The sequence below is a fragment of the Vombatus ursinus genome, unplaced genomic scaffold (assembly GCF_900497805.2).
Source record: "Vombatus ursinus unplaced genomic scaffold, bare-nosed wombat genome assembly UNPS02014807.1, whole genome shotgun sequence".
NCBI lineage: Eukaryota > Metazoa > Chordata > Mammalia > Diprotodontia > Vombatidae > Vombatus > Vombatus ursinus.
The window spans coordinates 7,315,296-7,331,687 of record NW_020954585.1 but is presented as its reverse complement, the minus strand read 5'-3'; the positions used below and the strand labels follow the sequence as shown (position 1 = coordinate 7,331,687).

The 16,392-nt window shown below is 37.2% G+C and overlaps 1 protein-coding gene and 1 pseudogene across 3 annotated transcripts in view; one reads left to right on the top strand and one right to left on the bottom strand.

Moving 5' to 3' along the window:
- LOC114052422 (methyltransferase-like protein 9) overlaps nucleotides 1-16,392 on the top strand; it is a 62,994-nt gene that overhangs the window by 41,250 nt on the left and 5,352 nt on the right. For all 3 annotated transcript variants that reach the window (XM_027875020.1, XM_027875019.1, XM_027875018.1), the window contains exon 4: nucleotides 7,068-7,252. In XM_027875020.1, the coding sequence (XP_027730821.1) occupies nucleotides 7,068-7,252 (185 nt within the window). The remainder of the gene's footprint in view (nucleotides 1-7,067; nucleotides 7,253-16,392) is intronic.
- LOC114052424 lies at nucleotides 13,559-13,967 on the bottom strand (annotated as a pseudogene).

The window sequence follows — 16,392 nt, the reverse complement described above, 5'->3', positions numbered from 1 at the left end:
GTTTTATCATTTTGGCCAGTCTGATAAGTGTGATATGGTACCTCAGAAATATTTTGATTTACATTTCTCTAATGAATACTGATTTAGAGCATTTTTTCATATGACTATAGATAGCTTTAATTTTATCTGAAAACTGCCTGTTCATGTCCTTTGACCATTTATCAATTGGGGAATGACTTGTATTCTTATAAATTTGACTTAGTTCTTTATCATAGATACTCGTTGTAAGAATTCTTTCCCAGTTTTCTGCTTCCCTCCTAATCTTGATTGCATTGGCTTTGTGCAAAATCTTTTCAATTTAGTGTAATCAAAATTAGCCATTTTGCATTTCATAGTGTTCACTGTCTCTTGTTTGGTCATAAATTCTTCTGTTCTACGTAAATCTGACAGGTAATCTATTCCTTGCTTTCCCAGTTTGCTTATAGTATCAGCCTTTATGTCTAAATCTAAACCATTTTGACTTTATTTTGGTATATGGTGTAAGATGTTGGTCTGTGCCTTGTTTCTGTCATACTATTTTCTAGTTTTCCCAGCAGCTTTTGTCAAATAGTGAGTTTTTATCCCAGAAGCTGGGGTCTTTCAGTTTATCAAACAGTAGATTGCTCTAGTCATTGACTACTGTATCTTGCATACCTAACCTATTCCACTGATCCCCCCACTCTATTTCTTAGCCAGTGCCAAGTAGTTTTGATGATTGTTGCTTTATAATACAATTTAAGATCTGGAATGGCTAAGCCATCTTCCCCAGCATTTCTTTTCATTAGTTCCCTTGATATTCTTCTGAAACTTTTGTTCTTCCAAATGAATCTTGTTGTTATTATTTCTAGCTCTATAAAATAATTAAAAATATTTCTTATAAAACTTAATGATTTCCAATTTGATTTCTTATTATTGGTTTCGCTGTATTAGGTTTTTAGGAAATTTTAATATGTTTAACTAAAAAAGTTATCAAGGAGACTTAAATGGACTTAATTATCATTTTATTTAAAATTTTAAAATCTCATTGCAAACCTTAAGTGAGGTTTTCAAGAAATTACAAGACAGCAAATATATATTTTTTTAAATAAAGAATTTGTAGGACTTAATTGTTGATGGGGAGGGGAAGGCGGAATGGTTAATAATCACAAATGTGAAATATTAATATTTTTAAAACTTAACATTGTGTTGTTAAAAATAGTATGTTCTCTTCCTCTAGCGTGTTTATCTTCTTAGTTATGCTTTATTCAAGTTGATACTAGAATTAGTTTATATTCTTTTGAGTGTTACCCATCTGGGCAGTGATGACAAGTATTCTGTATTCTAGCATGTTGTGCCAGAAAAGTTGTGACTGCCAGGAGTTAATATTACCTGCAGATAATCTGAAAAGTAGATTGTTTCATATGCAACTAATTGAGAACTGTATGTAATTTCTGTCAGCAGACAATGTACATCTTCAGGAGAAATGTGGGAATTATTGGAGTGGGATGTCATTTTAGACATATGATTTCATCCGTGTGCATAACTGCCTGTGTGGGAACCATTCTAATGCCAATTAGCAACTAACAAAAGCAGCTAAAATAATTTTAATGCTATTAACTTAAATCCCACTAATAAAGATTAGCAACTAAAATAATTTTAATCTAATAAGCATATATTGGATTGGTGTCATTTTAAACTAAAAAAAATAAAACTGTGGTTAAGTGGAATCAGTTTCTATGATGAATAGTCTTCTTTCTCCCTCCCCCTCAATAACAAAAGGATGTATTTAGACTTCAAATATAGAGCTTCAACCATTTTCACACATTATGATAAACATTTATTTAAAGAGTGCTTGCCCTGTTTCCCTATATGCAGAGATGTGGTTTACTGGTCTGAATAACATGACTGGCTTTTGGGTTGTAATTTCCATTCTGCCTCTATTTTCAGGATGACCTTGGGCAAGTCACTTTTCCAGTTTCCTGAAAAGAGAAGAGCTAATATGCTTAGACTTCCTGTATAAATGGATTTTTTTTGTTTGTTTTTTTTTTGGTGTGGAGAGAAGGTTGAAGTTTAATACATTTGGTTATACCATTGGGATTTACCTGACAGATAAAAATCTTAACATTACAGTTATAACTAAGATGATATTGGGCTTATGTGAGTATAGGTCTTACCTCATTTCACTAGAAATCTAATTTTTATGATGTGCACATTTTTTATTTTTCAAAAATAGCAGCCTGAAAGTTCTGTATTTGCATATGCATTTGGAGATAAATTTTAAAAGACAGTTTTAATTGTCAGATGCTATATTGAACATAAACCTAGAATTTTGTTTTTACCAAAAATATTAATTCTTTGTTTACATTTTGAAATGTAATCAAGTCCTTTTGGCCAGACAAGTAATAAACTATTAGTCCTAGGTTTTTTTCACTTTGATTTTAAATAAGAACTTGATGAAAGCAATAAAAATAGTCTTCAAGCACTATTGATTAGAGAAATACAAATTAAAACAATACTCAGGTACTACTTTGCACCTGTTAGATTGTTGGAGGGGCTGTGGGAAAATTGAGACACTAATACACTGTTGGTGGAGTTGTGAATAAATTCAACCTTTATGTAGAGCAATTTTGAACTCTGCCCAAATCTTTATAACACATCTTTTCTGCTGGCAAAGAACTGGAAATGGAGAGAATGCCCATCAATTGGGGAATGGCTGGACAATTTGTGGTATATGATTGTGATGGAATACTATTGTGATATAAGAAATGATGAGCTAGATGCTCTCAGAAACCTGGAGCAATTTACCTGGAACTGACGGAAAGTGAAATGAGTAGAACCAGGAGAACATTTACACAATAACAGCAACATTGTAAGATGATCAACTGTGAATGATTTAGCTATTCTAAGTAATGCAATGATGCAAGACATCTCTGAAGTACTTAAGATGAAAAATACTATCCATCCCCAGAGAAAGAACTGATAGAATCTGAATACAGATCGAAGTAATACTTTTTTTGCTCTCTTTATTTTTCTTGGGTTTTTATTTTGGTCTATGTTTTCTTTTACATCCTGACTAATATGGAAATGTTTTGCATGATTGCACATCTATAACCTATATGAAATTGCTTGTCTTCTCAATGAAGGGAGTGGGAAGGAAGGGAGAGAATTTGGAACTCAGTTTTAAAAATGAATGTTGAAAATTGTTTTTACATGTAATTGGGGGAAAATAAAATATTAAATTGAAATTTAAAAGATAATCTTTAAAATTTATTTGGCTATGCAGCAGTTTGACAGTGTTCTGTGAGGGACTGTCTGATGTTGGCTACTGCCAAGTGGGGGTTGTGGCAAGATTGGGGTAGGATCTGGGTATTTGGAAGTAACCGGAGCTCACGCTCCCGAGGCAGGGGCTGTGGTGGGTGGAGTTGTGGTGAACTGGGATGGGCTGGATACAGAGAAGTCCTGAGGCAGTGGGCAGTACTATGTGAGATAAGCTGGGGAAAGTACAGAATACAAGGAAGTAGCCGGAGCACGTGCTCCTGAGGCAGGGGGCTGTGCCACGTGGGAGTGGGACGGCAGAGGATGAGTTCCCTTTGCTTAGTCCCCTCCCTAAATGCAACGTCAACCCCAGACGCCTCCTTCCTGTGTCCTTCCTCACTACTGATTTCCGCTTCTTTCACTCTTTTATATACTTCTTTCCCTAGCACCTCCCTATCCGGGACCTTAACAAACATCTGTCCCATCTTCCTTCCTTCACCCTATTGGCTACGGGTCTTGTCTCTCTTCCCGCGACCAGACCAGCTGATCCACGGGGCCTCTGGCCTATTTCCTCCGCCCCACGTTGGGCGCCACTTGTGCCGGCCGCGCCGTGCACTCTCCTCCTATAAGGAGCAGGCTGCCAGAGTCATACTACTTACCAGTCTTCGGTGCCTACCCGGATAAACACACAGAGACGAGCCTACCAGGAGGTGCCAACACCCGAGCTTTATTCAGAGGCCATCACAGCAAGGCCAAGCAGGAAGGCCAGAGCAACAGAGCAGGAGCAAAGAGAGCGTGATCCGACCACAATCGTTCCTTAAGTACCTACTTAGCCCCTCCTCCTCAGCCCGCCTACTAGTCAATGATTGTAGGGTCAGATACCGGAAGGGGATGTCTGAGTTTAGCGCACCAAGGGAGAGGAAGTGACGCAGGAGGCTAGGACTGGATACCGGGAGGAGGCATCTGGGATTAGTGCATAGACAAAGAGTATGTGACCTAGGAAGTCAGGCCCAGATACCGGGAGGAGGCGTCTGGGGTCAGTGCTACACAAAGGGAAGGTATGTGACCCAGGAAGTCAGGAAGGACACAGGAAGGAGGTGTCTGGGGTTGACGTTGCATTTAGGGAGGGGACTAAGCAAAGGGAACTCATCCTCTGCCGTCCCACTCCCATGTGGCACAGCCCCCTGCCTCAGGAGCACATGCTCCGGCTACTTCCTTGTATTCTGTACCTTCCCCAGCTTATCTCACATAGCACTGCCCACTGCCTCAGGACTTCTCTGTATCCAGCCCATCCCAGTTCACCACAACTCTGCCCACCACAGCCCCTGCCTCGGGAGCGTGAGCTCCGGTTACTTCCAAATACCCAGATCCTACCCCAATCTTGCCACAACCCGCACTTGGCAGTAGCCAACATCAGACAGTCCCTCACAGTGTTCCTTGCCTAAATTTAATCCAATTATGACAAATGTAACATCTATCTATATGTGACAGAATTACCCTTAAGTCTTAGTTGGCACCATTTATTTCAAGCAAATTTGAAACAAATCCTAGCACAGCTACATAATCAGTATAGTCCTTGGAAATTGGATTTTTTATTTTGTAGGATTATGGAATGTTAGATCTGAACAGGACTTTAGAGGTCATTCATGTTTGATCCCCTAATTTTACAGATGAGGAAACTAAGACCCTAGAAGGAAAATGATTTAGTAAATGTTTGAAAAACTAAACAAATGATTTATTTAACTTAAAAAATAATCTTTTTATTGCTATGAACTTTAAAAACACTAACTTTTCTTCTTACAACAATGAATGTAAAAAGAGTGGTGCAAGTGAAATTGGGAATATACATTATATGAAGCTTCTTTTTGAAAAAAATAGTATTTTGTTTTTTTCCCCCGGTTACATGTCAAGACAATTTTTAGCATTCATTTTTATAAGATTTTGAGTTCCAAATTTTTTCCCTCCCCTCTTCCTAAAATGTCAAACATTTCCATATTAGTCACAGTTGTGAAAGAAGAAAGAGATCAAAAGGGAAAAAAAACACAAAAAAGAAGTGAAAAAAAGTATGCTTTGATCTGCTTTCTGAGTCTATGAGTTCTTTTTCTGGATGTGGATAGCATTTTCCTTTGTGAGTCCTTTTTACTTGTCTTAGCTAATTTTGTTGCTTAGAAGAGCTGAGACATTCACAATTGATCATGACATAATGTTGCCAACACTGTTTACAATGTTTTCCTGGTTCTATTCATTTCATTTTGTATCAGTTCATACAAGTCTTTCCAGGTCTTTCTGAAATCTGCCTGTTCATCATTTTTTACTGCACAATAGTATTCATTACATTCATATAACCACAGCTTGTTTAGCCATTCTCTAATTGATGGGCAACCCCTCAATTTCAGTGTTTTGCCACCATGAAAAGGGCTGCTGTAAATATTTTTGCACATATAAATCCTTTTTCCTTTTTTACGGTCTCTTTGGGATACAGACCTAGTACTGGTATTGCTGGATCAAAGGGTATACACAATTTGGTTGCTCTTTGGGCATAGTTCCAGATTGCTCTCCATAATGGTTGGACCAGTTCACAATTTCACCAGTGGTGTATTAGTGTCCCAATTTTTCCACATCCTCTCCAACCTTAATCATTTTCATTTTCTGTCATATTAACCAATCTGATAGGTGTGAGGTAGCTTCATTTTTTTTTAAAGTTTATTTGAAATTTTATAACTCTAGTCCTGCCATAGTCATCTATGTCCCCTTCTAAACTTCTGTGTTCCTCTGTGTATTTTTAAAAATTATTTAAATGAATTTTCAAAATCTAGGTGGAAAATGACATGAATTAATGATTTAATTTGTTTTTCATTTTTTTCCTTTCCTGAAAGTATTACAAAATATCAGTGGTTAAAGATACTTATAAGAAATAAATCTGGTATCTGTTTAATATCTGAAAGACATATACTCTGCAGATGCTTTTTCATGTATCTATCCTTAGCTATTTCACTCATGATGTGTCTCATGTACCACACCATTGTCACAAATACAATGAAACAAGAATAAGTAATCTTATGAAATAACCTGAACGATATTAGTAACTAAAAACCGTTATTATAAAAATCCTTTTCGTTGTTAGAAATATGTTATCAAACATTGGAAATGTGTTTAACTTTATTTATTGAAGTATGAGAGTGTATTAATCCTGCCCTTCACTCAACAGTCACAAGATGCCCTACACTTTGTCTTTCTCTATGATGACTTTTAAATGTATATGAAATAGCATATCTCTCTCCAGGGAGCAAAGATTCGCTTAATGGGTTGTGAACTATAAATGGAAATCATAGTTTCTCATCTATATTGCCATTGTTTAGTATAGAGAGGGCCTTGGAAATAGGATACATGAATACAGGATGTCTTTTATTATTTAATCTTAATAAATGTTTTTATAAATGGGTCTCATTGCTTTAAGTACAATATGTAAGTGATGTTCATAATTGTGTGATGCACTAGTTTCATAACCATTTTATGATATTCTATTCTCATTTGTTACACATATAACGATTATAAACCATAGACATATTATTTATCCATTAGGCTTTCAGTTACTTTGCATATCTTGATATAGGCCTTAATTTCTTCTATTGCTAGAAATCAATAAAATTGTGTGGTAAACCCTATACTCCCTGTTACCGTTGGCTTATTGATCTTATTACTGTGAAAAGCAGTTATAAACAAAGTTATCAAATGTTTTAGACCTGCTTTGTTTTAAAAGACAAAAATAAAGTTATATTAAAATGGGATTTTAGCTATTTAAAATATTTATTTAGTGAGTTGTGTTGAGTTTATTATTTCTACTTTTTCCCCAGAGTGCTTGGCATAAATGAATGGCAGAACACAGGATTCCAGTATGATGTCATCAGCTGCTTGAATCTGCTTGATCGTTGTGATCAGCCACTGACTTTATTAAAAGATATTAGAAGTGTACTGGAGCCAACTCGGGGCAGGGTCATCCTTGCATTGGTTTTGCCTTTTCATCCATATGTGGAAAATGGTAAGTATGTTCTGACTGAAGTAATGGGAAATCTTAAGATTTTAATTCTTGATGTTCTGTTTTCAATAAGCATTGAGCATTGTATTGTTTAAGTGGCCATTCATTTGTTCTTTATTTTATTTCTATTGATATTTTTGTTTTTATATTACCTTGATTTTTCAGTGTATCCCTTCTCCCTCTCTTATTCCAAAAATTATCCCTTGAAGGAAAGCTTGAAAAAGAAAAGAAGGGTTGAGTATCACTAGCTAACCATGTTATACTATTAACCATGTCTGATAGTAAAGCTAATAATCCACATTGATTTCCCTACCCTTGCAAAGACTGGAGGGAGTTAAGTAGCCAGTGATTTAAAATATTTTTTATTGACCCATGGGTTGTTGTAAAAGCTTTGTCCAACATAAACTTGGTTAATATTTATTTTATTAGGGATTTTACTGTAATCTGTGAGTGGACCAATGCAATGGCCACACTTAATCTTAGAATTATATGATTATACATATATTTTTTATCTGATGTTCAGATCGTGTTAGAGGTCATGTAGTTCAACTCATTTCTCCATTTATGAGTCTCTGCTACAGTTTCTCTTAACATATGAACATCCAGCTTTTGCTTATGTACTTTCACTTGTGGGAAACCTGTGCCATTTTGGGTTACTCTTATTGTTAGAGTATACAAATAAGCTGCTGGTCTAACTACTTAATTTTTAGGGATCTAGAGTTACATAGAGGATTTTTGAGATTTAAATTGTCAGTTGTAAATGATTCCTGTCTACTTAGTGATTGCCCTATCTGTTGTTTTGTGATGTACATTTCTTGGCGTAGACTCTAAAAGATTGATTTCTTTATCTTATTTTTCTCTGTGAAGGCCATTAGTGTTCTGACATGTATCATTTATTCCTATAACATACTGTTTTAATTACATAACCATGTTCTTCAGAAGCATTAATATTTCTGCTCTCAGGATAAAGTATGTAGCAAAAAGGGTAGTTCGATTTGATATCACTCCATGATAAATGTGATCTCTAGTTGCAACTTGATTACTCCCCAGTCAAATTTCCACCTATATGTCAGTTGCATTTCAGTGCCTGCTGAAGGAAGTAATGATTCTAAATGAAGTGTTTCAACAGTCATTTCCTTAATATACTGCCTTGGTCAGCCTTGGCTTCAAAACCTTTACCAACTTATAAACGTTTTCTCCAACTCTAATAGTATTTACCAATGTCATACTAATAATATAACTAGGGAAAATTTGTGGCCTTAAGACCAACAACAGTGCCCAGTTGCAGATCTTGAATTGCATGTGACTTTTTAATTACTTAATTAACTCTTCCCTGACTGACCTGCTTTATAAAATTTTTATTTTCCAGTCTTAGTCCCTCTAGTTTTCATGGTTGATAACATTTGTGAAATGCTTTTAAATTCTCCTGTGTTTGAGAGGGAAATAGGGAAATCTTTGGTAGTAGCAGAGAGGACTAGGTATAAGGAAGGAGCCACCAAATCTGCATCTTATACCTGCCCTCTGTTTTCACATTCTTGTTAGTAATAGAATAGTAGTTTATTATCTTGAAGAAAAAACTGTTGGAAGTCTAGGTGACATGGGTACTTAACATCCCACAGGGGAATGTGGTCTAGCATGTATTCTCAGTGAGAATACACTTATTTGACCTAATTTTAATTTTGATAATTGATAGACTTAGACTACAGTTTCTTTTCTCTGTATTTGTGCTCGCTAGTTGTGCTCCTAGGGGTCTTGACACCCTCCTCTGTCCCGTAATGCTACTTCCTGGCATACCAGTGGATGGAAGAACAGAGAAAAGAGGCATATATTTAAACATGGATCTCACTTCCTCATGCTTCCTACCCTAAACCTTCTGGAGGAAGTAGAATTGGACAAGAGGGCAATCTATCCTATCCATGGAAAACAAGCTCTTTCTTATGGACTCGGTGATGTTGCATGTTGAGTGTAAGGAATCTGGTATATGATATGTTGTAAACCTGAAACTAGAACCTTTGTTGGGGTGGTTGACTTCTGGTGACCCATAAATCTTGCAAATTGCTCTGATGCCCTCTTTTTATTATCACTTCTTTTCCCTAATTTACTACTTAGATCCTCCTGATTTCTTTGTGAAATTTTCAGAGGCCATTGAGGTGCAAAGTGATGTTTATGCATGAACCCTAGACTACTTTTTGGGTATCTTAGTGAGGAAGAGTAATTTTGGATTCTTGGTTCAATTTTGTTTATTTTAACAAAAAATAGTTATAGATGAGATTATGGGTTGTTTGTGATATTAAAATTAGGCCATCATGGCCTATGAAATTAGGCAGTTATCTACAGGAATCCTTTCCCAGCCCTTTTTAATTCTACTGCCTTCCCTTTCAAACTTTTTAAAAAATTTTCCTTTTTATCCTGTACATAGCTTGTTTGTAAATGTTTGTTGGCTTATTTTCTCTTCCATTAGGTTATGAGCTCCATGAGAGCAGGGACTATCTTTTGCCTTTTTTTTTTTTTTATCGCTAGCACTTAGCATAGTGCCTGGCACATAATAGGTGTTTAATACGTGCTTATGGACTGATTCAGTCACTGAAAACATTGAAGTTTAAAATCCAGGTGGGTTTTTGGATCAAATGGTGAATCTTGACTAAGTGTTACTAGAACTAACAAGAAAGTCTTGTTTTGAGTTTCTTAGTTCTATTTTCAGGTAATTTCTTTAAATAATTATTTTGCTCAGTAAGAAAAAGAAAAATAGGTGAAATGAAAAAATGATAAGAGCATCAAATTAGTCTAATGGGATCAATACTTTCTGTAATTTCCTTAACCGCTTTGCTTTCATTTGCTGTCTTAATCATATTTATTTGCCAGTTCTATCTGAATTACTTGTCAGTTTTGAAACAACAACAACAAAAAGATTTATGAGAGTTTCAGTCCCATTCATTAAGCATTTGAACTTGGTGGATCAAAATCTGATCATTTTTCATCAGAGTTTTTTGAGTGCAGGTTAGAGAAGCTCTCATTTAATGGTAGAAATAGTAATTAGGATCAGAATTTTAGCGGTATAAGGGTCCTTAGAGGTCAGTTTAGTCATTGAACAGATTAGGAAGCAGAGATGAAATGACTTGCTCAGAGTCACATGGAAGAGGTGACTGGAGCCCAAGGGTCCTTACTTCCAACTCTTTTCCGCAATCTGAAAGTTCCTTGAGGGCAAGGACTATTTGATTTTTGTTTTTGTATCCTCATCTGGCACAGTGCATGGCATATAGCAGGCATAAATGCATGTTGATTGATGATACATTTCGTCTCATGTTTCCTGAGAGAACCCTGATATTTTGAATATTTGAATGCTATTAAGTGCTCTACATATTAGAGCAACTATGACATTCTCTGTCCCCTATTGGTTTCCCCTGCTTATTCATTTCCACTGTTTTTTGTATTTTATGTTATGGGTACTAATTGATAAAGTAGCCAGATTCACATATAGACAACAGCACAATTTCTCTAATGAAAAGGTTCCTGGTTATGTAAATTCCAAATGAATTAATTTCAAAATATTCGTCAGGACAAAATTTCAGCCCTACCCTAGGACTTCTGGAAAGCCTGCTCACAGACGATTTCCAACTTGACCTTTACACCTGAATGGCAACAGGTACTCCTTTCCCTTTCCTCTTAACTGCCACTGGCTTCGTGGCATCCCTTGTTCCCCAAAGCCCTGTCTCTGTGTCCTTCCCCCACCTCCCATACCCTTGCTACCCCACAGCTAGTGTAGGAGAAAAGGGAGTGCATGGAGGAACATGAGAGAGGAGAAGAGGGTAAAGTGGATTTTGCCGTGGTTGCGGAAACTCTGCTACTGCTTCTTCCATTCTCCTTTTCCCTCTTCTCCAGCTTGGTCTCATCAGGAGTAGGCATTATGGGAGGGGAATGGAAGGGCGGGGAACGTAATTTCCTCCCTCATGCATAGACCCTGCTTAACCTTATCACAGGTGGTTTGCAGCTGGGTGAGGGGAGAGAGGAAGGTCCCCAGAGGGTGAAGGAAAGGGGAGTTTTCACTTACTTTACCAGGACTTCAGGTCTCTGGCATCTCAAGTTGGAAACTGAATAGAAACATGTATGGTGGCTGGGTTCTACAGTACTATTTGTAATATACTTCAGGTATCTTAAAGGATAAGCAGGCTTCCATTGCTGGCCTGGAAAACTAATCAATCAAATAATCAGTAAGCATTTATTAAGTAGCTCCTGTATGCCAGGCTTTGTGCAGGGTTGCTGAGAATAGAGAGACAAAGATGAAACAGTCCCTGCCCTCACGGAGTTTACATTACCTCAGGGGAGACATTGTAGACAAATATAAATATATACAAAACTAAAGTGATTTTTATGAGGGAGGGGAAGGGGATCAGAAAAGACTTTACATATACAAGGTGGTGCTTCAGCTGAGTCTTGAGGGAAAATGAGGAGTGAAGCTGAGCAGGGCATGCATTCCAGGCAAGGGACAGAGTAAGTTGGTGAGGAGATAGGAAATAGGAGCATCCCTTATGAGGAACAGAGAAAGCCTGCTTGGCTGGCTGAAGAATGCAGGAGAGGGAATGATGTATGAGGCTAGGAAGGTAGCTTAGGGCCAGGGTGTGAAGGACTTTCAATGCCAAATAGTGATTTATATTTAAAAGATCTTAAGAGTCAGTACAGAGCCACAGAAGTTTCTAAGTAGGAATATGATGTGGTTAAGGAAAATCCACATGGCAGCAGTGTGATGGATGGGTTGGAGAGGGAAAGAGACTAGAGGCAAAGAGACACAGTAGCACCATCTCTACCAGTAGTAAGTAGTGTTTGTTTCTGCTAGGGAAAAATCCTCTAAAACTTCCCAATTTGATTTTCATATTCTAAATCAAGTGCCATTTTACTGTAGAAACTTTGTCTTCTAATCAACACGGCGCAAGAGCAATCTTTTCAAATAACCCCCTGTGAATAAAGATAGAAAATTTAATAAATCACTTCTAGAAAGGTATACAGTAAAATAAATGAGCTTGGCTTCCTTTTTTGCTCAGTAAGCTTGTGCTATGTTATGTCTTATTTAGCTTTTGTTCAAATAATTCAAGCCATAGATGCAATGTTGTTCTCTCATGGTTTTATTCTCCCACATTCCAAAGTATAGATTTCCACCAGACTTCAGAAAAAAAGTACACAACGCAGGATATCAGTTTGCAAATAAGGGGGAAAACTAACTCAGTTCAAAAGAAATATTGAAAGGAAATACATAGTAAACTTTTAGTTAAAATCCATTTTAAATAACGAGTGATCAATTCTTTCAAAGCTTTTGTTTCTAAAAGATATTCTTTATTAAACTGAAACAATTTTCGAAGGAAAAACCTCACTGTTCATTACTGAAATGCTAATGAATACAGTAAGTGTTTTTCTTGCCTTGCACACCTTTTTGGATTTTTAAAACTTCAAATGTAAGAAGGCAAGGTCCCTTTCTGCTATGATATGATGCAGTGGTGACACCTAGAGTTGAAGCAGTTCAGTTGCAGGTTTCTTTATTTTAAGAGGAGGCTTCAGGAATCTCTGGTCATTTAAATGCAGTACAGGCAGCATTGGAATGTGTGATTCTATAGTCTGTCACAAAGTTGATGGAAGTGATGTGGTGGTTTGGTAAATGAGTAAACACTATTCTATCATCCCATTGCTGTATTATGAAAAGCAATGGGTGTAGCTTCAAAAGTGATGTTGTGCAGGGTGTACTAAATATATGTGTGGAATTGATAATTTTTACAAGATGCATTTCATTGACTCCAATCTTGGTCCTTAAGCTTGTTTCCTTTTGCCTCAATAGAGATAAGACTTACTACCAAAATACTTGTAGTGAAGTCTCTAGTGATGTGCCTAGTATATCTAGATGAAGAGGTGATTTTAGTTCTGGCTCAGGTGATCCCTCCTTAGAAATAGTAGGTGGAAGACTGTGTGAAGGACATTAGAGCCTGTCATTTCATTGGTGTAGGAAATGCAGATGAGCAACTTTTCTGCAACTTACAGTCTTGGAAAGTTGCCAGAGACACAGAAAGGTCAAATGCCTTATTCAGAGTCAAGCTAGTGTGTATGTATTGAAGTTGGGATTTGAACTTGAGTTTTCCTGACTCAGAGACTGGTTCTCTCTCCTCTCTGTCTGCCTCCTTTAGAAGTCCAATATACTATATAAAATAAATACAAGCATACCTGGTGGAAGGATGCCTTGACTGTTTCTTTTTCTTTTCTTTTCTTTTTTTTTTTTGACACCTAAAAGCATTTTATTGTTTCTCAACTTCACAAGAACCAGGAAGTGACCAGACAGCAAAGGGATAGTAGCTTGGGAGCCTGGGCCAGGGCGCACACACATCAGGGGAGCTCAGACAAAGGTGGACCTGTTCCGGCCCATGTTGGCCGCGTTCATGTCGTAGTAATTGATACAGATCCTGTCCCCGGGAATTTTGAGGTGCTTGGTGAGCAGCTCACAGAGCTGCTCGCTGTATGCCTTGTTCTGGGGCCAGCCGATCTTGCCGATGCTGTGCAGGCTGCAGAGTGTGCACAGGTCCGAGGAGCCCCCAAAGGCCATCACCTGATTGGCCGAGATGTGCACGGCGATGTACTAGACCGGCTTGCCCGTGGCCTTGGCCGGCTGTGTCGTGAGCTCACTCAGCAGGGAGTCGGGCACCGCGGAGCATGGCATGTTGGCCTGCACCACGAACATCAGCATCTTAGTGGCTCCGGCTGGCGGCGGCACGAGGAGGTGGGAGCGGGGCTGGGCTGAGCAGAGGCGAGCAGTGGCTTAAGTGAGCCTCTGCACGTCCACACCCACTGACTCACTGTTTCTTTTTGGAAATAATAAAGTTAATACTTTGAAACCAGACCCCATCCATAAAAATATAAAACCCTATTGTAATATTTATTGTTCAGTCAATTGCCCATTTATGCCATTGTTTGGCAAAACTAACTTGATTCTGTGTTATATTGTTTTACCTAGTATTCCATTTTCTTGAAACGTACTTGGGTAGAATGCATGGAATATAGGAAATATAATTTGTAAATGGACTTCTTTTTAAAAAATCAATCTCAGAATTTTCTATGAAGAAATTCATGGTAGAAAATATTTGTTTTTTTTTTTCCAGTTTTTGGAACTAATGCTAGTGCCTTCTCTCTAAGGTTATCTACATTTTAGTTCACATGTCTCTTGTTTATACATAGTTGTTTGCATATTACTGTATCACCCATTAGACTGTGAGATCTTTAAAATTTTTGCCTTTATATCCCCATCACTTAGCAAAAAATATTTGTTTTTTTCCAGTTTTTTTAACTTTATTTTTCACTAATTCCTAATGATTGCAGTTTTTTTTGTTCATTATCCAAAATGCTTATTTAAATACTCAGTTGGCATTTTTGTAGTTTGATTTATAAAATATTTATAAAATCCCAGATCAGTGTAGGTTGCTCACTGCTATCATAACTTCTGGAGTAAAATTTTCACTGGCTTCATTGAAAAACACTTTAAAAGGTGAGAGAATTCTCTGTGGTCTTTCTTTTTTCTCTTTTAAATAGGATTTTATTTTTTTCAGTTACGTGTAAAGACAATTTTTAACATTCTTTTTTTTTAAATGTCAAATATTTTATTATTATCAATAATAATATTAACCAACATTTATATTGCATCATAATTTACAAAGCCCTTTCACCATCCTACTTCATTACCTCATCCAGACTATCCCAGTAGCTTCCTAATTGGTCTCTGTGCCTCATCTCCCTTTTTTAACTCATTTATTCCACCACTGAAAAAATGATTATAGTAAAGCACAGGTCTTTCATTTCATTTTTCTGCTCAGTAAACTCCTGTGACTCTATTACATCTAGAATCAAATATATGCATACCTCTATTTGGCACATCCTTCACAACCTGACCCCGACCTGCCATGATATTCCATCTTCTGTCCTTAGGGTGCCTGGAATGCACTTCCTTCTTTCCTTTACCTCATAAAATTCCTCATTTCTTCAAAAGCTCAGCTCATGCCTCATCTATATGAAGCATCAAGTATCTTCCCTATCTCCCCTCAAAAAAATTATCTTGTTTTTATTTTGTATATATATATTTTTTGTATTTTCTGAATACCCTTCCCCTAGTCTGCTATCCCTGGTATCTCTCCCCCCCCTTCCCCTTCTATTTTCCTGTAGGGCAGGATAGATTTCTGTACCCCATTTCCTGTATTTCTTATTTCCCAGTTGCATGTGAAAACATTTTTTTAAACATATGTTTTTTTAAACTGTGGGTTCCAAATTTTCTCCCTTCCTCCCCACCCACCCTCACTGAAAAGGCAAGCAACTCAATATAGGCTATACTTGTGCAGTTATGCAAAACACATCCATAGTAGACATGCTGTGAAAAACTAACTCTATTTCCCTTAATCCTATCCCGCCCCCCATTTATTCTGTTCTTTCTTTTGACACTGTCCCTCTTAAGAAGTATTTGCTTCTGATTGCCCCCTTTCCCATTCTGCCCTTCTCTCTACCATCCCCCTACTCTCTTGTCCCCTTCCTCTCCTGTTTTCCTGTAGGGTAAGACAGATTTCCATGCCCATTTGAGTTTGTATGTTATACCCTACTTTAGTCAAATCCTATGAGAATAAGATTCATTTATTTCCTCTTACCTTCCCCCGGTTCCCCTCCACTGTAAGAGCTTTTTCTTTTCGGTTTTTTTGTGAGATAATTTACCCCATTCTACCTTTCCCTTTCTCCTTCTCCTAGTATAATCCTCTCTCATCCCTTAATTTTATTCTCCAGATATGACCCCTTCATCTTCAACTCACCCTGTGCCCTCTATCTATCTATCTATGTATCTATCTATCGATCTATCTATCTATATGTACATACATATAATTTTTCCCTTCCACTACCCTAATACTGACAAAGGTCTCATGAGTTACAAATATCATCTTTCCATGCAGGAATGTAAACAGTTCAACCTTGATAAGTCTCCTGTGATTTCTCTTTCCTGTTTACCTCTTCATTTTCCACTTGAGTCTTGTATTTGAAAGTCAGATTTTCTATTCAGCTCTGGTCTTTTCATCAAGAATGCTTGAAAGTCCCCTATTTCACTGAATGACCATTTTTTCCCCTGCAGGATTATACTCAGT